General features: G+C 37.2%; 4 protein-coding genes across 6 annotated transcripts in view; all 4 read right to left on the bottom strand.

Moving 5' to 3' along the window:
• The window catches only part of LOC134843610 (exocyst complex component 3-like), a 401,375-nt gene that overhangs the window by 28,375 nt on the left and 348,137 nt on the right, over positions 1 to 24,863 (bottom strand). The window lies entirely within an intron of this gene.
• LOC134844480 (ribonucleases P/MRP protein subunit POP1-like) lies at positions 1,934 to 6,981 on the bottom strand. Its single transcript, XM_063861184.1, has 3 exons — positions 4,826 to 6,981; positions 2,960 to 3,231; positions 1,934 to 2,564 (listed from the first exon to the last, which is right to left on the bottom strand). Exons 1-3 carry the CDS (start codon positions 6,977 to 6,979, stop codon positions 1,985 to 1,987), a joined length of 3,006 nt encoding a protein of 1,001 aa, XP_063717254.1. The 5' UTR covers positions 6,980 to 6,981; the 3' UTR covers positions 1,934 to 1,984.
• LOC134843921 (large ribosomal subunit protein mL65-like) lies at positions 7,438 to 9,045 on the bottom strand. Its single transcript, XM_063860264.1, has one exon. The coding sequence runs from the start codon at positions 9,043 to 9,045 to the stop codon at positions 7,438 to 7,440; it is 1,608 nt and encodes a 535-aa protein (XP_063716334.1).
• Positions 9,291 to 24,863, bottom strand: part of LOC134843607 (BOS complex subunit NOMO1-like) — a 363,708-nt gene continuing 348,135 nt past the window's right edge. For both annotated transcript variants that reach the window (XM_063859762.1, XM_063859763.1), the window contains exons 12-26: positions 24,662 to 24,809; positions 24,168 to 24,305; positions 23,788 to 24,001; positions 20,239 to 20,305; positions 20,052 to 20,156; positions 19,518 to 19,609; positions 18,845 to 18,960; positions 16,249 to 16,369; positions 15,847 to 15,991; positions 14,819 to 15,001; positions 14,246 to 14,458; positions 13,622 to 13,819; positions 13,157 to 13,317; positions 11,548 to 11,728; positions 9,291 to 9,786 (exon numbers count right to left, since the gene is read on the bottom strand). In XM_063859762.1, coding sequence (XP_063715832.1) covers positions 9,643 to 9,786; positions 11,548 to 11,728; positions 13,157 to 13,317; positions 13,622 to 13,819; positions 14,246 to 14,458; positions 14,819 to 15,001; positions 15,847 to 15,991; positions 16,249 to 16,369; positions 18,845 to 18,960; positions 19,518 to 19,609; positions 20,052 to 20,156; positions 20,239 to 20,305; positions 23,788 to 24,001; positions 24,168 to 24,305; positions 24,662 to 24,809 — 2,226 coding nt within the window. In that variant the 3' untranslated portion in view covers positions 9,291 to 9,642. The remainder of the gene's footprint in view (positions 9,787 to 11,547; positions 11,729 to 13,156; positions 13,318 to 13,621; positions 13,820 to 14,245; positions 14,459 to 14,818; positions 15,002 to 15,846; positions 15,992 to 16,248; positions 16,370 to 18,844; positions 18,961 to 19,517; positions 19,610 to 20,051; positions 20,157 to 20,238; positions 20,306 to 23,787; positions 24,002 to 24,167; positions 24,306 to 24,661; positions 24,810 to 24,863) is intronic.

Raw genomic sequence — 24,863 nt, 5'->3', positions numbered from 1 at the left:
TCGAACAAAAGTTCCGGCAGGGACTCAAACTCCAAACCTTAGTGCACAAAGGCAACTGCGTTACATCTAGATTAAGTCAGAAGGAGTCTTCAAAATTTTAAGATTCAAGGAAACATATAGTTTCCCATTTAGGATACTTGTTCTCGAGAGTGTCATATTGTGGTCATAACATTGTTCCACAAAAAAATTCTTGTCATAATCACTTCGAGCGTTTAAGTTCTAGAACTTTGACTAGTAACTAAAACAAAAAATCAAAATAATTTCTAAATCTATAACAATTTTTGCCCTTCAAACGACACAAATTAAGTCCAACGACACAGACTAAATTCACTAAGCCAAAAAAACATACATGGACACCATTAAAGGCGAAGAAAGCTTTTAAGCGAAACGAAAGTAGAAAATATGCAAAAACATGGTCTTAAACTTGCAAATGACAGGAATAAATTAAGAACACTTGCAACACAAATGAAAATTACTCAAAAAAACTCTAGCAAAATCTGTGATGTGGCAGCAAACATCGCAAAAATCCGGCAGGGACTCGAACTCCAAACCTTAGAGCACAAAAGCAACTGCGTTGCATCTACATTAATTAGAAAGGAGCCTGAAAGTTGTTTAGGCTCAGGAAAAATTCAGGTTCCCCATTAGAAGACACAAGCTCTCGCAAATGTAATAATATGGTTCACGCAATGATTGAGGCTCAAAACAATTAGCGATACCTCATAAATCTTCCTCACAGAAATGCCTCATACTCAAAAAATGGCTCAACGAATTCTTGTCAAAAAAATCGAGCAATTAAGTGCTTAACTTTAAACTTTAAATTCGAAAACTACCCCAATTAATTATTTATAGAGCAATAAACATTTTTTTTGCCATTCAAACGCGACAAAATAAGTCGACTAAACTAATAAAACATTAGGCCAAACCATTTAGGTCGAATGAAACTTTTAAGCGAAACAAAAAAGGAAACTATGCAAAGCGAAGTAAACTTGCAAATGAGAGGAGTAACTTAACAATACTTGCAACTTAAAATTGAATTGGTCACAGCTCAAGAAAATGTGTGCTTTCAGCTCGCGATGTGGCAACTAAGCCGACAAAACAAACAATCTAAGTTCGACATTTCAAAATAAGTTCGACATTTTAAACTAAGTTCGACATTTCAAAATTTTCCGTTAAAAATTTCAATTGCAAACGTACCGAAACAGAAAAAACAACATAGCCGTCAGACAGTTGGAAAAGAGTCAATGAACACAAGGAAACATAAAATGAATCTTATGTTTTTCGAAAAAACTTCAACTCTCGAGTTTCAATGAAAAAAAATATATATAGCCTAAAGCTCTCTGAATTTCAAAAATTATTTGTTTGATACAAATAATAATATTTGAGAAAACTGGATAGGTAAGTGAACTTTTTATTCCGCTGGGAAATCAGAAAATTAAATGTCACTTTCCAAACAAAAAGTCGATCACGATTTTCGGGACCTTTACAATTTTGCTGTTTGATAGCTGAGTTTGCCTTCCTTTCACAAAGGAAACGAACTGAACATTAAAAGAAGCCACAAATCACGCGAAAAATTCATACTGAGCGTGAACATAATTTTCCAAACGAACATTAATAAAAAATCACCAAGAGCAATATAAGAGTCTTAACTACGTTCATCGACTCTTAAGGTCCGCCCGGGAATCCTTAGGACGCAAGGGAAACTTCGTTACCATTACCTGTAGCGTTAACCATAAATCGGAAAAGGAGCCTGTAAATTGTTACAGTTGAATAAAAAGACTAGTTCCCGATTACAAGATACTTGCTCTCGCAAGTGCAATAATTTGATTCCCGAAACGATGTAGGGTCAAAACGATCATCTATAAAGGCCTTAAGCCTAAGACTGCCTTAAACTCAGACCCAGACAAACGTCTATATTCTACAAATTGAATAACAACATTCGATAAATACTTTAACTTTCAAAATATTTTTCAACTCAAGCTTTATTTTAGATGCCAGTGGCTAAACACAAATTGAATTCAGCAGGATAGAAGAACTCGGATTCTTCATTGGCCACTAAAACAAGGGCACCGTTTTCTGATTGGCTGATTAATTCAACCAATCGTTTCAAACTACAGACAGCTGTCGCTATAACTGATCCCACGGTTAGATCATACTCGCCGCTCAAAACAAAGCCCAAAAGAGTTCGACCATTTTTTTTCTTCACATTTTCTTCCAATTCTTCGGCATTTTTATTATTAATTATCTTTCTGTATAACTGTAACGGGTCGTCTTTGATATCTGAAGCCAATGAAGTTCCATTGGTTTCTTCAGCACTATTTCGTGCTTTTCTCAGCGATTTTCTTTCCTTTCTAGAGATTCGCTTGTGAGTCACTTCAGGAGGATCTTTTCTGGCTTTAGTGGCGGCGCTATCTTCTCTAATGGGAACATAAACACGAGTTCCCAGTCGTGCAACTAGTCCTGACACTACTTTCAGTCTGATCATGATTAGACCAGCTTGCATGTGAGGTTGCAATCTTGAAATCAGTTTGGCAAGTTTTGATTTCGATGCTTCCGACTTCCGTATCCTATAAACGCAAAAAAGGATTAAACAAAAAAAGTTAACTCCTCTCTCCAACCTAGAGGTAGCTTTATTAACTTTACAGCGCTCATTGGAAGTTTTCTGCAAAAAAAATTTTTTTGTTTTTCGTGTTATTCTAGTTATAGTTTTTCGTTCAGATCTTTTTATCACACCACGCAAAAAAACGACAGTTTAGAAAAAACAATCTTGTGTAATTTTTGTCAAGACTAAGGTCAGAACATTCTGAGCTACTTGCACAGTAACCGTATATCCTTATTTTTAAAAGAGAACTCTTGCTAAATCCGCGAAAAAAAACTTTTAAAAAATAACTTTGATGATTCCGAAGCTTTTTCGGGACAACTTTGATCGGGTTATCTTTCAAAAACATCAACATCATCTTACCGTTTATTACTTTTATCAATCGGCATCACAAACTCCTGCAACTCAACTAGTAGACTTCGATCCCTGAGTATATAAAATGGAACATAGAATTCACTCTTCAGAAAAGGAGGCGTGTAGTTGATCAGTTCCTGCAGGGTCATACTCTGTTCGGCTATTTGGACTGATTTGAGGAAGGGCAGACACTGACACTCGCTCAGGTCGCTGCAGTTCAGCGGCAGACTACTTTCTCTTACTTCAACTGGGTCCGATTGGTCGTCGGTTTTCACACACACCTGAAGTATACATTTGATTTATTACATAGATATACCTTTAAGAAATAATCTTTACTTAATTATAATGGAAACGATTGGTTTATAAACTATCCTTATGAAATGTCTTTTACAAATTATCCTTTTTAAACTTCAACATTATAATACTGAATATAATTTTTCATTTTAAATCATTTTTTGAAAACCAAATTTTACGTCAACTTTGCAGGTATTAATTCGACTGAAACTTTGTTAACAGGCTTTGCGTTGAATCAAAATAACCAGCTGTAACTCTCTTAGAAATGATTGAAAGCGAATAACTATTTCTTCCTAGAATATAAATTGAAAACTTCCACATTAAAAAAGTTAGTTTAATTTCAGTTAAAAGTGGGAAGAATGAGCGCAACTAAAAATTCTGGAATATGCAAAAAAGATGAAACTTCGCGTTTGAGAAATGTTTTTTTTTTATAAGATTAAGACCATTTATCCACGGGGGAAAGGACCAACACAAGAACACGGGGAAAGGACCAACACAAGAACACGGCGGAAAAATACAGCTCATCACGGCGAACCGCTGCTGTGCCCGCAACTTTTTTGGTTATTTTTCTGGGCTGGGTAATGTTGCTTCAACCTCAAGCAACGAGCACGGATCATGGTGGGCTTCGAACATCCGATATTTCGATTGAGAGGCGGCGACGTAACCACTTCACCACCGCTCCCCTCAGAGAAATGTTACGCGTTTAAGAAATGTTACGGTGGAAACCAGGTTTCGGTCGGAAAAGAGAATCCTAGCAAAGACTTATAATGTCGAGAAATGTGAATCTGCTGCAATAGGGGCGTCCTTTGTTTAGACCCGATGAGTCTGAAGTAGAGGCGGAAATGGATCGGACTGGACTATTTTAAAGCACTCAGACTGGATTTTCAATGCTGGTATCACGTCTCTTATCAGTCATGACTGCGAATTCTCTCTCCTATTGAGAGTCAACACCTGTCACCGGAATCTGGCAGAATGGCATAAAATCCCTTTTTTCAAAACGACGGAAGTTCAGTTAGCGGAATCACGTTTCCGCCGTTGGAATCTTTAACACCATTTATCCACAATGGAAAGGACCATTATACCAGCTGCACAGCTCATTGCGGCAAACCGCTGTTGTGCCCTGCTTAAGAGCCACATGCAATTTTTTGGTTTTTTTTTCATTCAACATGCGGGCTAATGCCACCAAAAGCAGGCGATGATGGCGCTGATTAAACCAAAGCTCTTTTGAGCTGGAATAAATTTTCGGTAAGTAGGAACAAATCAAGTAAAATTTGCAATGTTTCCTGATTTCTACACGGACGCGAAGCTGCACATTGCAAACACAAGGAACAAAATGTCAAAAAGGCTCTAAAAAATAAAATGGCAGTAAAAGTGAAAAGAAGCCTTGAAAAACAAAACTTTCGGCCGTGTCTAATGTCATTTAAATGATTTCTCACTTCTAAAAACAAAAAAAATATATCCGCTAACATACAGATGATTAAGTTTTTTTTTTAAATTTCTAAATTGAATTAAATCCTAAGACCACTATTGCTGCAAACTATTCATCAAGTATGTCAATCTAGAAAATCAAGAAAAACTAACCTTTTTATAGTACTCATCTTCAATGTCCAATTTTGCCTTTTTTGCTCCAGCGTTCTGATTTCTAGAATCCAGACTCTTCCGTTTTTGACCTGTTCTTGACTGGCTCCCAATTTCGTCGCTTCCTGTCTTTGGTTCGCCTTTAACAGGATTTAATACCGGGTTCAAAATTTCTTCGTTTTTCAGATAAGTCTTCGAGATCTCGAGGAACTTCTCGAGATGCTTTCTATCAAACGAATCATCTTCATCAAACAACTCTTCAAATGCACAATTAAAAGGATTCGCAATTCCGTAAATCTCGAAGTGGAATCGTTTACCATGGGGCCTTCGTAGAACATCCAATCTCAACTCGTTACTCAGCTGTCGAGAACAAAACATACCAACGCTGGCATCTACAAAATCGGTGGGAAAGCCAGCGAAACCGGCTCGTCTCAGAAAGCGTTCCCGTTCACGCAAACCGAAAACTCGAACTCTTAGTCGTTTCAGCAACAGCCAAAAGGCCATGAGCCAGTTTCTGGGAATTATGAGCTTCCAGATAGTGTTGTAATCCGTATTGGTTCTATTCGAGCCAAAATCTTCACATTTGGCAACAGGAAGACTTTTTCTGACCACTAGAATTGGAATTCTTGCCTCTTCGTCAAACAGGTCGACTGGGGTCAATGGCAAGTGATTGCTTAGATAACTCTGCACCTGTGAGTTGCTCATTTTGCGAGTCATTACGTAATCTCTTACGTCACTATCCCATATGAAACTATGCGATATTGGAAATGCTGGTTCGGTTGTATTTTTCTCGCTTTCAAAGTGTTGTGCCTCTAGATTTTCTTCAGCTCTAAATGCTATTCTTGGGTCGCGCGCTAAAAACCCAAAAATTTGACCCTGTGAAACATTTTTCTCAGTCAAACCATTCCAATCATCCGACTGGTTTTGGATTTGATTTTTCATTTCTTTGGATTCATACATTTTAGTCCACCAAAAAGATTTGCTCACTTTGATCGTTTGGTTTTTCGTTTTGCTCATAATGAACTTTTCTTGGTATTTGAGGTCTGTACTTGAAAATTTTAAACACTTTTTCAGAAACTTTAGACTATCGTGACCTATCATTTCAATTGAGTTTAAGGCTCCAGTTAAGTTTTTGAACTCGATTTGAGATTTCCTTACTAGCTTCTTGAGAGCAGATATTAACGAATATTTCATTGACGGGTGAAAACTAATCCACAAAACTCTTTCGATTGAAACCAACAATTTTTCATCTTTTGTCTTTCCTAGATCGATTCCCTTCTCAACTGCCATCCACATAAAACTGACAGGTCCAATACAGCCATATGGATAAAAATCAGGCATGAAAACGATGACATTTCCTTCTTTTAGGCCAGCCAAGTAATCTGCAGCAGCAAATGTTAGCCCAATATCTGTACTAACAATTCTATTTAGACTCTTTAAAAGTTCATTTTGCGGACCTTTGAGCTCGACCCAGCCATAGTAACTAGTATCACTAACAGCACATTTTATTTTCACATCTCTATGCAAAGCTCGCAGAATTTTATCCGTGCAATAATTCGGAAGCTTATAGCCCCACTTTTCAACCATGTGAAATCTTTTCGCATGCCATAAGTGACTTTCGAGCCATCTGAAACGACTTTGTCGGTTGATGAAAATATTTCCTCTGCTTAATTTCGTCTTCTTGTGATCTTTGTATTTGAACTTTTTCGACTGGGCTAACTTTTCCAAGGACAAATTTTTCCGCGCAAAATCAGGAACTCTTTTCGGGTTATGACTCATAGCTCGTCTTCGCATGTAAACAGGAAGTCGCTGGGTTATCGCAGTCTTCTCTGGTTTCGAATTAACCGAGATCTCGCACATTTGAATTTCGTCCGCTCTGGCTTCCACCATTTTTCTCACATCAATTGCGGCAGAGGCACTCGACGTACTATCTAATGATTCAAATGTGCGACTTTTCGGCATTCGTTTCAATATTTTCACGCGTCGTTTGTCTCTCGACTTGCTCAGCCTCCTCTCCGAATCTATTTTCGCTTTGAACACTCTCTGTCGCTCGGAATATTCTAGAAGAGTCTCGAAGTTCTGAGAACAGATAACTTCTTCCTCTACTTTTCCCGGAGGCACCTCGATATTCATTCCCATCATGGGCTCTCGCTCCATTCTAAACCGGAAAAAAAAACAGCTTCTATTTTGGTTTTAAAACATGCGTCAAGGAATTAATATTGAAAATACTTAATATACTCGATTTTACAAACACTTTCATTATTTGCGACGCAGAAAAACGCCTGTAATTTCTATTATTCAAAACACGGCAATAAAAATTCTGCCTCGGTTTTCCGGCGTAATCTTTTAAAACGTTGAAGGTTAGAGAATGTTTTCAAAGCAACATTTTTCAGCTGAAATTTCAGTAGCAAACGCGGATGCGGGAAGTCTCAACTAATTATCCTTTCATTTGTATAAAAGGGTATGTAATCGCTAGAGCAACTTCATCAATGATTCTCAAAAATTCAACTATTAGGCTCTTGTCAAACTTCAGGGCCTTAGTCAAATCTGATGACATGAAACCAACTACCAGAAAATCAGTTTAAAGACGGTTAAATTTATTTGCATATTTCAGTTCATTTAATCAATTTTTGCTTGCTGTTAAACTCTTTAATAAACTCGGAGTGATCTTCTTCTGACTCATAAAAGGGACCTTGTTCCTTTTCCCTTTCCATTCTTTCCACATACTGCGGGTTCCACTTATACTTCGGATGGTACCACCCTTTTGGCCAGTTTTTGCTCTTTTTCGGTTTGATCCAGATCTTGCCTGGATCTACGTCTCTATCAACTCTGACCAACGGGATCCCTTCTGGAATGCCCTCATCCCAAGACGATTCTGGAACTTCAAATTTCTGAGCCGCAGTCTTCCTTTTCAAAAGAGCAAACATACATTTCACAGCTTCATTGTTTATATCAACAGAACCTGTAGTTTCGTCATAAGAAAACAAAGGCGTCATTTCAGTTGACCAAAGCACGTTCGCTCTTGGATTTGATGCTTCTGGCAGAAATTCATCCAACATCATTTTTCCACTCGCCACAGTATTCAGTTGGTAGTTATAAAAAGAGACATTCTGGGTTCCGTCATACGTCATCGCATTCAAACTTAGCGGCATGGTTAAATCTTGAAAAGGTGTGAACTTCAAGTACCAAGCCGTCGAACTCAAGGTCGAATGCATGTTAAGCAGAGTTTTACAATCCGTCACTTCTTGTGCATAAAAATCCGAGTCTTCTCTCCAAAACTCTGAAGGTCGGCTATTTAGCAGAAACTGCGTGTGAAAATACTGGTACAATGACCCTGGTTTCACCCCTGAGAAAATAACTGCATCTTGAACCTCAGTTTTGACCGGGACTCTTTTCTTGATCCATTGTTGACCTCTTCTGGGCATTTTGACCTTTGGATTTTCCCAAACTAACTCTTCGTAATATTGCATATTGTGAGGCAATTCAGGAATTTGATCAGGTGAGTACTGGCATATTTCGGAGTCTAGAGATTCCAAAGGAACCAGAGGGTGTTTGGATCTCAGTTGGGCAATAGCTGCCTCGTCCGTAACTTGATACATATTTTCATCTTTACCAAAGAAGCCAATAGTTTCTACGTTTTGGTTGAAAAACGTTTCATCCGAGCCAAGCTCACTCGAAATTTCCGGATGATTAGAAATAGAAAACGCAATTGACTTCAGAAAAGATGCGAAATGTTTGTTTGTTCGGTCGTCAAACTTTTCTCTGAACACGCTATTCCGAAGAAGATATTCACGAATTGCAACCAGAATCGAATCATTGAGTGAATCAACAACTTCATCACTAATCGAACAAGCTGATCTCTGCATTTCTAAGGGCAGACCTCTCATCAATTTTGTCCTCGTTGCGAACAGCCAATAAGGTAAAGCATTGTAAGACTGATTAGAAGATTTGATTTCATAGCGTTTTTTGGCACTTTTTCTGAACTCAAGCATTTTCAAATGGACATTTTCAATTTTCTCAATTTCCGCTATTTTGACTTGATCTCTATACCTTTTGGCATACTCAGTTGTGTTTCTGAGAGACGGGACTAGGAGAGGATATCCGTCAGGTCCTCGAAATGATTCCAATTTGTCCTCTTTGTGAAAAAAGGAATATGGGAAGGGTCCTTTTCTGTTGAAGTCTTTCTTCTTCCATCGCAATTTGAACAAGCGATTGCCTGACATAGCAATGGGTTCCTTCTTAACAAACTCCTAGCAAACAATCTGAAAAAAAAAACAGAGATAATCAAAGTTATAATTTGATTCACCCAGAATTGCACTTCGCTTCTATCGATTTTTCCCTCTTTCTTCGTTGACGGCACTCGATGCTGAATTTTCACCACTAGAATTGACAAATAAAATACAATAGTTAGAATTCCATCTTTTTTCATCCTTAGTGTCTCATTGGGAACAATACTTTGAAAAACAAATCAGTTCAATATTTTTACTTGTTAAAGTCAAATTTGCAAAAAGTGAAATAAAGATCAAAAGTAAAGGAAATATATAATTATAGATAGTACAATACAATATAGGCGTCTATAAATAGATGATTCAACTGTGATTGGAAAAACAAGCATCTTAGGCGATATAAGTTTCTATTTACTCATTCAGCTGTCGGCTCAATTCCAAAAATTTGATGAAATCAAGAACAATTTAATCTTTCGTCCCTGGTAATTTCTGTTCTGGAGTTATTTCAAAGTTCTTTTTCTTCAACGTTGGAAAAGCTGTCTGAATTTTACGCGAGCTTATCTGATTTTGGATTTGAATGAACCTTCCGTAAATTTAGTTGGTTTTCACGCTCTTCTTTTTCTTCTGACCACCACCTCCTCCGCCGCCTCGGTTCTGGTCGCCTCCGGATACACTCTTCGCGGTGTTTGATAAGCTTTTTGTCACTGAAGTGAAAGCATTTAGCATTGGCCCTTTCACCTGAAACAACAGAACTTGCTATTCAGATAAAAAAAACTGGTGATGTGTTACAATAGGTGGTAGTAATTTTGAGTACAGTCCACAGGGGCGGATTTAGAGGGGACCCAAAGCCGACCCAAAGGGTCCCCCTTTTGATACTTTTTCAGAAATCCATTTTTGGCCGACCGACCCAAAGGGTCCCCCCTTTGATACTTTTTCAGAAATCCATTTTTGGCCGACCGACCCTAAAATTTTTCTAAAGGCGCCTTTGGCGCCAATATATACTAACTTTGAGGGGGAGCGCGCGCCAAAAAAACGCGATTTTTTTGTCAAAATTTTTCAAAAAGTGCCCAAAAACGGCTTTTTTGACTGTTTTGTCAAAAATTTAGCCAAAATAGGGTGAAAACAGTGCTTTGCGAGAGCTCGAAAAATCAATTTGGTCGACCTAAAAAAAAAGGTCGTCAAAATTTCCGAATTTTTTTTGAAAATCCGCCCCCCCCCCCCCTTCGAGAAAATCCTAGATCCGCCCCTGACAGTCCATGTATTAAATTTGAGAACTATAATGCATAATATAGTCATTTCATTTTCAAATAATTATACTACTACTAAGATAATTTTAGTAACTACAATACTCTGCCAGATGAAATGCTATTCAAAAATTCAAAATTTACACTTCTTTTTGCTAAAAAAAATTTGGCTTTTGAAACAAATTAAATAATGTGCGAAGTATAACAAAAAGCGACCCAGCTGTTCAAATTGAACCTACCACATATTGTATTATATCACCAAAAAACGTTATTTACTAATTTTTCAAACTCGCGAGACATGGAAGTTTGATTACTGATTCATTATGATGCGGTTTTAACCCACTATATTAAGTTAGAAAAACAAGCCTAAAATTTTTGGGACATGTTTCGTGGGCTTCTGTTAGTTGTTTTTCTATTGTAAGTCTATTTAATTTAACTATATTTCAGTTTGAGGGTTAAGTACCCCGAGCAAAGATTGACCTCAAACGATGTATCATCTCATATATGACCAACTGACAACAAGGATAGCCAGTTGCTGTGCAAGTAGCACAGAATGTTCCGACCATATTCACAAAAAAAAATCAAACAAAATTAGAAAAAAGTTTTTTTTTTAATTTCTTCAAATTACTGTCGTTTAAGTGGGTGGTGTGATTCGAGACTTATACGATCGCGTAGAAAATTTGCCAATTAGGCAGGATCGACAAGAATTATGATCGAAAACAAAAAATGAATAAAAGAAAAAAGAAAGAAAAAACCTTTCGCGCTAAATGAAACATCAAAAACTGGCTTTCTTTATTGTAATATGAAGTTTTTTATTCTAAAGGTCTGAAAAAACAGTAAATTTTCATACGACGAGCGTTACTCGATCGCGTTAGTTGCTCGAAATTAGACTAAATCTCAAAAAAAAAATTAATGTCGTTCGAATCACGACTGAAAGGCTTGAACTCTCGACCCATTCTGATGATTATTTGTAGTTAACTGATTTTGCGTGGAAAACAAAAAAAAGTTTCAAAAAAGAAAAAAATAAAACACACCCGAATACAAGTTTCATCTCAATTCTCAATGGTCGGAACAAAAACTTCAACTTCTCAGAGGCAATGATGGGGAATTTCGATTTTTTTTTCAAAATTTGCTAGCGTGCTCGGAACATTCAGTGCTAGTTGTACAGCCAACGGCTAACCTCGTTACACACTGCATCCAAAAAAGAGGCGGCGAACCTCAGCTAGCACAATGCTATATTTTTCAAAATACTTACATTGTGGTAGTTGTAGGTGCATATGCCGGCGAGTACAATTAATAGAGGCAGTAACAGTCCCCCTTGTGTGACGTCATCTTCTGCCCCTATGTTGGGAGTGGGGTTGAATCGGAGGCGGACATGGAGGGAGGAACCAACAGCTTGGAAAGAGTATGCACTAAGGTTGTAGCTGTACTCGGACCTAAAATGCAACAGAAAAAATTATGACCGGCAACACTTAATGATTTTCTGACCAGAACATTTTGAATACATCAGAAAAAATTGTCAAAAATGACTCAGAAGATGTGGAGCTTCGAGGAATTACACTAAAACCAAGGGTTTGATTCTTACAAAACAGCCAACAAACAGTTATAAAAGTTTCAATAAAAGTAAACAGAAAAAAATACTGACTTCCAAGAAAAAATAGATGGCCTTAAAGCTCTTGGAATTTCAAGAACAATTTATGATTGACATTTGGTTGATAAAAATAACCCAATTTAAAAAAACTGGATCAATAGGTAAAAGTTTTATTTCGCTGGGAAATCTGATTATTAAATTCCATTTTCGAAGTTAGCAGCAGATCGCGTAGTTAATGACCTTTACACTTTTGCTGTTCGATAGTTAATTGCCTTCATTTTAACAAATTGAATGAACTGACATTGTAATGAAATCAAATTTCAAACCCAGCCTGAACAAATTCACGAAAAAAATCATTGCGACTTATATAAAAATCTGAACTACTTTCATCGAATAAAAATACCTAAGCAGAAACCCTTTAGGCCGAAAAAAGTTAGCAAGACTAAAGACTTATAAAAAGTTAAGAAAACCCCCTCACCTTCAAAATATACTACGGTTGAAACAAAACAACGCCAATAAGCCGATATAATATAAGCCGAAACTTATCAAGCCGAAAAAACGAAAAGAAAAAAAATGTCATGAGAACTTGAACTATTATTTCTATTAAAATATTAGCAATTTGTGCGATCCATGTGAGCAAAAAATTAAATTTCCCTTGAAACGAATCAAAATTAGGTCAGTAAGCCGAGAAAATATAAGCGAAAACCGATTGGGCAGAATAAAGCTTTTAAGTGAAAAACAAAACAAGAAAACGTAAGATATCAAGATAAAAAAACTAGGAACAGAAGAAGTAAAAATCAAATCATTAAAAGCAAATTTAATGTTAATTGCGTACAGCAAAACAAAAACAATTTTAATATATGGCAACTAAGCCTACAAGATATCAGCAGATAAATAATAAGCCGACACATTTTGAAACGGAATATTTTCCGTATGAAAAAAAAAACAAATCCTGCCACATTCGAACCCAGGACCTTTGCCGTCCCAGGCGTATTCGATAGCTCCAGACCAAGTGTTCCGGAGATACAAAGAAGTTTGAATTCAGTATGAGCTGAACGTAAATTTACCATTTTTAATTTTGACCATTCTCAACGAAGTTATTTACGGGAAAAACAGTCTAGTACCTGATTGCAATGTATACCAATGGTTCTCTACCGTTTTTCATCATTTGCTTCGGCTTTATGCTATAATTTAAGTGATTTTTGTTGTTTTATTTTACAACTTTCAATCTCAATTGAATTAACATTTTTTTGCTCAAAATGACTTGACTCACTTGGAGAGTGTGGATTCCAGCCTGAGAGTGTACCACTTTTCGTCCTGAGAGAGGGATGTGAAGTAGAAGAAGGGCACCTGGTCCAGACTGTGGGTCTCTATCGGGACCCCCACTCCACCCACACTACCTGTGCTGCCCCCATCCTCAGGGTACACACTTACCTGTAAAGACAGAACAGCAGACAATCAATCCTCTAGGAAATCAAAACATAATGGTGGATATTTGTCCGTGTAATCATCAAGTGAGAAAATAGATGCTGTAAAGCTATATCTTATGCCTTTTTGGGATTTATCCTTTATGATTCACTCGGACTACTTAATAGTACAAAACGTAGCCAAACGAAAATTGAAGAACAACCAATAAATTCAAAAAGATAGAAAAAACGACAGATTTTTTTTTGAAAATTTTTCAATTTTTAAGTTTCAAAGAAACTTCATTCATGGATACTTAAACCCAAAAACTAACACTGAGTGATTGTAGGAACTTTTCTTCTGTGGTCTCAACGTATCCATTCAGATCCAGTTCGTTGTTGGGTTTCGGGAACACTACGAAGTTCACCCCAGTAACGTCTCTCTTTTCCACCGCTATGGTCTTGGAAAGGGGCACAGCGTAGTGCAACAGCTGTCTGTCCAGTCGTACACTGATATCGTACTCACAGTTGGCCTGGAAAACAAAAACGTGTTAGGTTCTTTTAAGACGATACAATCTGATTTAGCCTATCATATCCTCTTGAACATAAATTTGAGTTGAAAAAAAGGGCACCTTTGAAAAACTGGCCACCTTTGAAATTTCACCCACCAATATGATGAGATTACTTACCACAAACGAACATTCAATAACGCGGGTTTCTTCAAGTTTTAGTAGTTAGCGCGCGAAAATGAACTTCAGAGTTATTTTCTCAGAAAAAAAACTTCTGCACGCAAGCACGCAAAATGTTTATGGGATAGGCGTTTTGCTCTTTTTACTGATTTTTATCAATTCTTTTTAGCATCTCTACGTAACTCAGATATTACAAGACAATAAGCGTAACATCAGGCCTACTTTTTTTCAGTTTCGTGCAACATAACCTGAAAGAACGGATGCTTTTACCTGCAGTCCTAGTATAGTGAATGTTCCATCTGCCTGTGAGACTCCCTCCTCCTTGGCGTGTTCACACTTGGTTCCCTTCACTCCACTGGCGAGGACTGTGACCCCTGCCTTTGTGTCCATACTCGGCGTCTTCACCACTCCGAAGCAGGTGAAGGCAGTCCGAACAGCTGTGAACTCCACCACACTGTTCTCCCCTTCGCCCACTTTCAACAGCTGAACAACCAACGAAGATACCGATACGAGAGAATCCCTCGTGACCGAAAGTTACATTAGGCAGTTAGAAGTGCGCATTCAAAAATCTGACCATCCAATCATTAGCTTCGCTGCGACTTTTTTTCTAAACTATTAAGTTACTCATCCATTTTCTCCAAATAACTTTTCCAAGTAACTCTCGTCAACCCCAAACTACTTCGTTCAAAATTTTAAAAAGTACCCAATTTGGATGCTCACAGCTAAGCTAAACTTTTTATGGGAAACAATCGAAAAAAAACTTCACATTTTACTGCGATCGAGTACAAAAACAAAACAAAACAAAGTTCAAAAGAACTAGATCGGTTTTAGACTCGGCAGTACCTTGTTTGCTGGACTGAACGTGAACTCCTTCTTGAGTGGTTTGATGAAGTACTCTCCCGGTCCCAAATTCAACAGGAGCAACTGACCATCCGAGTTGGTGAGGTTGTTCGATCTATACTGTCTCTCTCCATCACTCACAGACATCAGAGCACCCACCAGAGGAACATTCGCCTCATCTTTCACCTATTTAACATGCACACTTTTAATGAAGTAATAGTCAAGTGGCTAATGCATCTGTCTTCCAACCGGAAGGTCGGGGTTTCGAAGCTCACTAAGATCCCTGCGTTTTGTTCGACCGTCAGGCAACCACAACCCCCTCCCCAACCAAAATCCATTTTCGGCTGACCAACCCTTAAATTTTTCTGCAGGCGCCTCGGGCGCCAATATACAATTGGTGACTTTTACACGTTTGCTGTTCGATAGTGGAAGTTGCTTTCCTTTCCAGGGGCGGATCTAGGATTTTCTCGAGGGGGGGGGGGGGCGGATTTTTAAAAAATTTTGACGACCTTTTTTTTTAGGCCGACCAAATTGATTTTCGAGCTCTCCCAAAGCACTGTTTTGCCCCTATTTTGGCTAAATTTTCTACGCCGCAGGCAAATTTTTGTAAAAACAGTAAAAAAAAAACGTTTTTCGGCACTTTTTGAAAAATTTTAACAAAAAAATCGCGTTTTTTTTGGCGCGCGCTCCCCCTCAAAGTTAGTATATATTGGCGCTGAAGGCGCCTTTAGAAAAATTTTAGGGTCGGTCGGCCAAAATGGATTTCTGAAAAAGTCTCAAAGGGGGACCCTTTGGGTCGGCAGGGGGTCGAATCCCTGAGGGGAGGGGGGCGTCCGCCCCCCCCCCCCCCCCCTAAATCCGCCCCTGTTCCTTTCAACGAATGAATTGAAGTGAACTTTAAAAAATTCAAACTCAAACCGCAAAAAATGAAAATCTATCGCCAACAAATTTTTGTTTTTCCGAGATTTAAGTGATTCGTCATAATTATTCGTCTTAGCTAAGAACTGGCTTCCATGAAGGATTATACAGACTGATATGGAGATGGATGCGAGTTTGTTCACAGTGAAAGTGGCGATCCCCCCTTTGTCTTTGCTGGCGGAAGTGGCGAGAGTGAACACGTAGCCCTGCTTGCTCAGCCTCAACTTGTAGAGCGATTTGTCTTCCAGCGGCCCAATGCTACAAACACATTGAAATTATCTAATTGTTTCTTTTCTGAAAGTAACGGTCTAACACAATCGGGTACTTTCATATCTTGGTTAGGCTTGTGAATCAAACGCGTCATTAGAAGAGGACATTTCCCCCAACTCTCGTTTCCCTTATAAAAAAATCTCTCGAAACAATTAAGCACAAAGAACTGTCAACTGCGCCGGAGTTGTTTTTTTGAATAAGACAAAAATGATTCAGAACGAATAATAAATGCATCTTATATTTACCTGATGTGTTTTTCGCTGCTCACTTGGCTCATGAACACAATTCCATCTGAGTCCAGCACTTCTACTGTGACGTCATCAGTCTTCGAGGAAAGAGTAGCTTCCAAGAAATCACCTGGGCGACCTATCAACCAAGATCATCGCCATTATATACAATTTTACAGAGGCGAAGCGACGCTTCGCAAACACTAGCGAGAACACGGCAAAAAGCAGCTCTAGGGAAGTGTGGGGGGGGGGGCTATTCTCATGCGCGAAGGACCGAATGCGCGAAAAAACTCGTGAGCCAATGACCGAAAATAAAATCAGCCGAAAGACAAATTTTAAAAAGAAGCAATTGCCATTCAATTAAATGAAGCAATATTTTGCTTCTTTCATAACGAAACTCTTGAAATATAAAATTTGTTCCAATTCGTCGGCGTCAATGACAATTTGGAAATTTTGCATATTTCTGCCGTTTTTACATTCGGCCAATATCAATACTCATTCCCTAAAAATGTTAACTTTCTTTCCAAACTTTACATTACTGAAACCTGATTGGCTGATTTTTATTTTCGCGCATTCGGTCCTTCGCGTATGAGGGATTCCACCGGAAAGTGCACAAAGAAAAAATAGAAACAAGCCTCGAATTAGCAAAAATTCAGCTAGGTCTAGAACTCGACCTACTGCAATCACTAGATTTTGAGTCTCACGCACGCTTAACCGCCGACAAAATGTAGTCACGAGTAAAACAGCTACAAATGCTAATAAAATGCACAAAGAGACACAATTTTGCAGGTAATAATTTGGAATATAATAAACTGAAGGTATCCACACTAACTTGCATGTAGCAAATCGCAAACATAAAATCACATTATGTATAAATTATGCATTTCAAAGAATTGCGATTATGTTGAGCTAGGAAATTTCTGATATCGATTTTTTATAATTGTTATGTTGTTTGAAACAAATAGCTTTTTTCGGTTTACTTGATGAATTAAAAATGCATCAACTGTGTTAACTTATTACTACTCGAATGTCAAAGCACATGCTATCAAAAAGCTGTAAATGTGCCCGAAAAGTGGCACTATGATTTGCGTCTTAAGAAAAAAAAGAAGAATCCTAATAATACACTAAACTGACGCTAACGTAAAAACAATAATTCCGGTTCGAGATGGAGTCTATTGATGAACACAGAGGCGAAGCTGCGCTTCACAAACACTGCGAGAACACGACCAAAAGCAGATCTATCAAGAGAAATAAAAAAAGAAATAAGCATCGAATTAGCAAAAACTCGGCTAAGTGTCGGATTCGAATCTACGATCTCGATCTAGCAAATTGAGTCTCACAAACTAGCCAATCAGCCACGGCTGCTAAAAATACCCAAAAACCAGCCACCGAAAAAGCAGCTACAATGTGCTAAAAAATTGCCAAACCGATGCAGCAAAAATAGCAAAAAGAACAAAAGACACATTTTTGCATGTAATAAATTGGAAAGCATAAAGCCAAAGTATGTATAAATTATACATTTCAAAAAATTGCGAGATACATTTGAGTTGTAAAATTTCTGAAATCGAGCTTTTTATCACTGTAATGCAGTTTGAAACAAGTAAATTTTTTCGGTTCATTAGATGAATTTCAAATGCATCAGCTGTGTTAACTTTTTACTAATCAAATTTCAAAGCACATATGATATTATACTGCTACCGCAGCCTACCGATTAAAAAGTGCCACCAAAAGTAGCATTTTCATTTGTCACTTAGGTTGGAAAAAAAGAAAGTTTGTACTAATACACTTTGCTTCGCAAGTGTAAACATTAGGAGTAAAAGCTAGGCCAAAAAAGGATCAAACATTCGGTTTTGTCCAGCTGAAAAAAATTATGAGACATCAGGTAGGTTTAAAATCTGAAATCATCAAAATATATATCGCCTTAAACTCTTAATTTCAAAACCAATTTATGACGGAAACTTTCTTGATAAAACTGGTCCAATTTGAGAAAACTGGATCAAGATATTTTAAAAAATATATTCCACTTTCGAAACTAGAAGCTGTTCGCTTTTTTTTCGCGCCTTTTTGCTTTTTTAATTTGAGAGCCAAAATTGCCTTTGTATTGAATTTGAAAAAGGGTCAAAACTCAAGCCGCCAAAGACCAAATTTGAAGCGAACAAAGACCATTTCTTGAAAAAAGTCGACTCGGCGTATACAAGTGTCGTCACTACATTCATTCGCTATATTCGAAACAAATGAGCGTGCCAGTTTTAGAGTTTCTGGACGTTGACAATAAGGATGCTGCCCACGAAAAAAAATAATGTACCGAGACAAATCTACAAATGACAGCACTTAAAAGAAAACGACAACTTGCAAATTCAGGTTGAAAATTAGTTCAAAATAAGGCATTATCAAATAGCGACAGCTGGCTCCACTGCGCTTACATTCGACAAAAACTGTATAACGTGCAAGAATCAGGGTTTACCAATAATCGAGATTGTTTGCTTTGGCAATTAAAGAGAAAGGTAAATAGCAAAAAATTGACAAAACTGTCTTTTTTGTGAACTGTGATATTCTTCAGCTTCTAGTATTTGGCACTGATTTCAATTTAAAATTGCAGTTTCCACTCACTTACCTGAAAACTTGACGATATTTCCGGGACACTTGTGGCCGTCCACAGTGTACAAGAATGATTTAGGAGTGAACAGAAGTGTGCCTGATTCTGCGGAGTATGACAAATGGTCTCCTTTTCTGAAAGTCAAACTGAATTCACTCAAAACTATGCTTAATATTAATTCAAAAAAGCTTACAATTATTCATAATACTTCTTGCTTACTATTATTCATAAATAATCGTAAGCAAGAAGTAAACAAAAATACTGGCTTCATTATTGAAAAAAACTCAACATTCGAAACAGATGGCCTTAAAGCTCTTTCAATTTAAAAACAATTTATGATTGGCCCTTTTTTGATAAAATTAACCCAATTTGAGAAAACTGGATCAAATGGCAAAACTTTTATTTCGCTGGGTAATCTGATAATTAAATTCCATTTTCAAAATTAGAAGTCGGTCATGTTTTTTCGTGACCTTTACACTTTTGCTGTTCGATAGTGCAATTTGCCTTCCTTTTAACAACAGAAATGAACTGAACTTAAAAAGAAATCACAAGTCAAACCGCGAAAAATCAAAATTGAGCGTGAACAAATTTTATGACTTTTCCTTAAAAAATCATGGCGACCTATATGAAAGTCTAAACTACGTTCATCGACTCTTAAAACAAGACGGAAGCTACTTATGTTTTCACTTGCTTGGCATAAACGGACAACTTCCACTTTTTGCCCAGTTCCAACTCCTCCACTATCACTTCATCTTGCTTCACGTCATTGATGGCCACTGACACCTAAATTACCCAGTAATTACATCATCTATTTTACGTAATCACAATTGCGTAAAAGTATGCATAAATGGGCCTATTCTAAAATGGAAAATAGAGATAACTTGTGCTTTTCGTTTGGAATCTATTTTCTTGAGGCGAAAATTGTTTTCTTTGTGCCCTTAAAAAGCCAGTAGTTCTGACTCAGAAGAAAATCAGTATTTTGGTCTTTACCCGCATGGGTGAATGGATTAAACAACCCTTTTCCACAAGATATGGTGAACTTATCAAATGAGCAATTACAGTCTAGATTATCAATCCAACAACTGGTATAGAACTTTGGTTTGCAACCAGAAGCATGAGATCATTTTACAAACCCCTCTCTGAAATTAAGCAGGACAATTGATAAGCTTAAGGTTATTTGTTTTCGGAAACATGTTTAAAATATTGTAAGAATTCAGGACTTTACCTCAAAATCGTCAGTTGGACTTTCGATTGTGGCATCCACGAGAAACAGTTCCGGTTCCAGCTTGAGATTCATTGCTTTCGATCGGTCAGTTGCAAGCGTGTAGCTCTGAAAAGAATTGAGCCAGTAAAGAAGTAGCGGTCTTACTTAATGAATCAATCAATTTTTTGGTAATATTGAAACTATTAACCTCTTGACCGAATTTGAAACAAGACTGGGTCGTTATTTTGTAGCTCCCACTCTTCGGTAGACAAGTCCTGAATCATAAAAACTCATCGTTTATATTTTTTAATATCCCCAGCTCCGAAATTAGGCGACCCCATGAAATTAGATTGGCCGTTGCGAGGTCTGGGGGTAGTTATATTAGACAAAAACTATTTTTCACGAAAAACATAGCCCACAGATATTTGGAAAAAGTAAAGGAACGCAAAGAAACAGAAAAAAAAAGACTTGATTAGTGCAAAAAATTCAACTTTCGAATACCAAAAAAATCAACCTTCGAAACAAATAACAATTTATGGTTGTCAGTTTTTTGATAACATTATCCCTATTCGAGAAAACTAGATCAATAAAAAAATTTTCCATTCCGCTGGGAAATCTGACACAGGCGAAACTGCACTTCAAAACCGCAAGCAAGAAAACGTCTAAAAATCTCTCTAATGCATAAACATAGTGAAATAAAGAAAAAGAATAGGTAAACATAAGCATAGAAAAAAAATACTATTTGCCGGAATCAGACATCGACCTGGAGATTAGAAGTTTCTTCTTCTCGCATCTGCGCCATGATTGCTCGAAAGTTTAATAACACTGGTTACCAATAAAGCAGCAACAGTAACGATTAAATTGACAAGTCTATTAAGCAACCACCAAATGTACATGCAAAAATTGTTATGTAGAAATAATGTACATGCAAAAATTTGATAATGTACATAAATTATAATGTACATGCGTAATTTTTCAAAATGAGTCAAATGTCATAAATTTGAAATGTATCAAGTCCATAGTTGTTTAATTGTCCAAATTTTAAAATAATCACTTTGACAGGGGAAATCATTAGAACATCGCAATTCGTCTGATTCCCTAACTTCAAAATTAGCACGGTCGTTTTTGAGAAATTTTTACTTAATCTCAGATTTGGCACTATAGTTCGAGTAAACCATAAAGTTTCCAAAAACAAATTAAAATTTGATAAAAATGGACTTTCATGTCTCACATTACCTTTTCGACACATATAAGGGCAGAGCTGCTATGCCGATAATATTCCCAGCGCCCATTCATTCGATTGAACCTTTCGAATGAAGCTCTCAGATTTGGCAGATAGTTTGAGAGTATCAAAAGTTTCCGAAAAACGGTCAAAAATTAAAACTAATTTTTCTTTCTGCAAAAATTAGTGCGTAGCTGCTCAAGCAGACAAAACTGCTGCTACCTTTTCTTTCGATAGATCCCTTAATGCCAAACAGTGCGGGGTAATTTTTGGAGAAAATCAACCTTAATGCCAAATAGGGCGGGGTAATTTTTGGAGAAAATCAAATTTCCAAAAACTGTCAAATCTTCAAATAAGGACAACTTATGTGACTATAACATTTTCCTACATAAATTGAGGTGTAGACATTTCAGCAGGGAGGATTCTAAACATCGGTTCTTATGATTGCACTCTTGGTCTCTAAAATTTGATAAAATATTTTTCGAGAAACGGTCAAAACTTTACATTTTGGACATTTTCTGAGGCCATAACGCTTTGTATACAAAAAAAAGGCAAAGCAGCTTATTGAGTGGAGATCCCTATGACATGTTCTTTTGACTGGACTCTCAATGGATTTTACAGGGTAATTTTTGAAAGAAAAAACCAAAAAGGTGTCAAAAATCCCCCCATTGAAATTTTTGAAGGTAATCGGGCAAGGTAAAAAGAGACTAGCAGAATTTGCGGCAAACCTGGTCTTTCTATCACAAGGGTAATTGCATTGGTCATACAGGGTCTTTGCATTAGTTTTTCAACTACTTTTGTGAAAATATAACCAAAGTAGCACCAATAAATGCAACTTGGGTTGGAATACAAGTTGCATCGTAGTATTACACTACCCTTCGATGGTGCAAACATTAAAATCCACTTTCAAAACAAGAAAACGATTTTGAGCGTGAAAAGTTTCGATCGTTTAATTTTCTTTTAACAAAAGAAACGAAAGTCAAACCGCGAAAAAACAAATTTGAGCGTGAACAAATTTTATACTTCTCCTCCTCCTGTAGAAAAAGGATCAATTGAGCGATCTCGCGCCAGTAATAATGACTTGAGCTATCTACCCGTGAAAAACGATGAAATGCTACAAAAGACATTATCAAACGCAACGTTGAATTTTCGAAATTTCATTTGGGGCGATCATTGCCTCGAGAAAAGCAAGTTATTAAGGTTGGTGCTCTAGCCTTGCAGCTGACAACCAAAAATGTTCTCCGCAGCACTATAATGATGTGCGCAATGGCATGTTTTCCAACCGCGACAAAAAAGTCGTCTTTATGTACACTAGTTGTAGTGATTTATTCATTCTGAAAGTAATTTTTGAGTGTTAGTAAAATTTGGGGTTGCACTTTCGTTGGAGAATTTGGCTCATGATTTCATATCATTTAAAATTATTTTCAAGTGGTTATAAAGATATCTCCAGTGCCTATTACGCTATCCCCCACGCGAGAATGGACAAAGAGTGCTCAACTGATCCACAACAAATCATCACGACCTGTCTAAGAGACTGAACTACGTTCATCGACTCTTAATAAGCTATCAAAATAGACGAATTATTTAAATGTATTTTAGTTGAGATTAAAGCTAATCGTAACATTTTAGACAAACAGGCGAAGCTTTGCTTCGCAAACACTTGCGAGAATACGACCAAAAAGCAGCTCTATCAAAAGAAATAAGAAAAGTAGAAATAAGCCTCGAATTAGCAAAAACTCGGCTACGTGTAGGATTTGAATCTACGACCTACTGCAACTAAGAGATTTTGAGTCTCACGCACTATCCACTCAGCCACGCAAAATTAACAACCGACAAACACCAGTCATGAATAAAGCAGCTACACATGCTAATAAAATGAGATTCAACAAAAGTGGCACCAAATACAAATAGACCCAATTTTGCTATTCAACAAAAATGACAACAAATACAAACAGACTCAATTAATAAGTAATAATTTGGAATATAACAAACTGAAGGGTTATCCACACTAACTTTGCATGTAACAAATCGCAAAGCATAAAGCCACATTATGTATGAACTAAGCATTTCAAACAAAAAATTTCATCATTGTTGTTGTTTGAAACAAATAGCTATTTTCTGTTCACTTGATGAATTAAAAATGCATCAACTGAATTAACTTATTGCTATTCGAATGTCAAAGCACATGCCACCAAAAAGCTGTAAAGGTGCCCCAAAAGTGGCACCAATATTTGCGACTTTGGTTGGAAAAAAAAGTTCCTCAAAATACACTAGCTTCGCAAGATTAAATAACGGCAAACCCTGTATCACGCAAAAAAACAATCATGCCAAACGTAAGGTCAGCGGGAGCAAACGGTCGCTTCTTGTCCATAGCGTACCGGGCGAATTAAAAGCGTCAACATCACAACTTCTTGGTGAAATTTCGTCTAAATTATTTTTTCTTACTTTCACCCCTCGAAATGCATCATCAAGAATGGCTGGTCCATTAAGAATAGCTGGTCTCTAATAGAAATACTTATCTATTTAAGCACTAACCTGGGTTGACTCTTCATATTATTTATCACCGCTTTCATCTTCGGGTCTGCCGAGTGTTCATATTTGAGAGTGACGTCATCAAATGCAGTGTCCACATTGAACACGAAGCCAGTTTGTTCGAACTTCGCTCCAGAGAAGACAGTGTCTGGTTTAGTCCACACATCGGCAGCCATCTCGTTCGCCTTCCAGCAGAAAACTGAGTCGTCAATTTTAACTAAAACCGCAAAAAAATCAAAGAAATAGATTCGATTTTAGATTTACCTTCTTTAGACTTCAGAATTCAGAAAAGAAGCCACCCAAACAGGCTCAAAAAATTATTCCCCAGAACATACCAATTTTTTTCCAAATTCAGTTTTTTTAAAATCATGTAAATGACTCACTGGTGTAGACATCGAACAGCACATTTGCAAATGTGAACTTGGTCATGTTTCCTTCGGCTGTCAGCTTCACCTCGTATTTGATATTAGCATTGTTCTTCGGGAATAGCTTGATTGACAACTCAGTTGACTTACATACATCTGAAAAAAAAATTATGCGACTAAATTTCTTTTCCTGAAGGTAGAAAACCAAAAATGATCATTTATTATTGGATTATTATGTGTTCAAGCTCGGCTATTATCACAGTCACGCTGGACTGTAGAAACCGCGTATGATTTTGATTATCCTAATGAGTTTATAATCAGCTTGATTTAATATCTAACTTCATCGTAAAACTTTCAATCAAAAATGGTCGTCGAAAAATCTTAAGATTAAAAAAAATTAGTCTCAAAAACGACCAAAAATATCAAATTTGTCTTCCCATTAATCTAATTTGCTTTAAAACTGGTCTTGATCGATATGTTTTGCTTGGTAATACCATCGACATATCTCTGACCTATGCATTGCACGAGTCCTGTGATAGAGGTGAGTTTCTGTTCGAACATTATGCCTGAATTCTTGACCATGATGTCTTTCACTTCACTTGTCACTTCCTCCTTCTTGAACATGAGACCAGCAGACTTCTCCTCTTTACTCACAACGGGCTACAACATCACATCAATCAGTCGTGCTCTGTTTAGTTATCGGCAAACTTGTAG

The sequence above is a fragment of the Symsagittifera roscoffensis genome, chromosome 4 (genome assembly GCF_963678635.1).
Source record: "Symsagittifera roscoffensis chromosome 4, txSymRosc1.1, whole genome shotgun sequence".
Taxonomy (NCBI): domain Eukaryota; kingdom Metazoa; phylum Xenacoelomorpha; order Acoela; family Convolutidae; genus Symsagittifera; species Symsagittifera roscoffensis.
Note: the sequence above shows the minus strand (reverse complement) of the source record. Positions and strands in the feature narration are given on the sequence as shown.

Coding starts and splice junctions, on each gene's coding strand:
- LOC134844480 (XM_063861184.1), bottom strand. CDS start 6,979: ATGGAGCGAGAGCCCATGATGGGAATGAATATCGAGGTGCCTCCGGGA. Junction 3,232..4,825: donor AAGATGAGTACTATAAAAAG/GTTAGTTTTTCT, acceptor TGTATACTTCAG/GTGTGTGTGAAAACCGACGA. Junction 2,565..2,959: donor ATTGATAAAAGTAATAAACG/GTAAGATGATGT, acceptor TTGCGTTTATAG/GATACGGAAGTCGGAAGCAT.
- LOC134843921 (XM_063860264.1), bottom strand. CDS start 9,045: ATGTCAGGCAATCGCTTGTTCAAATTGCGATGGAAGAAGAAAGACTTC.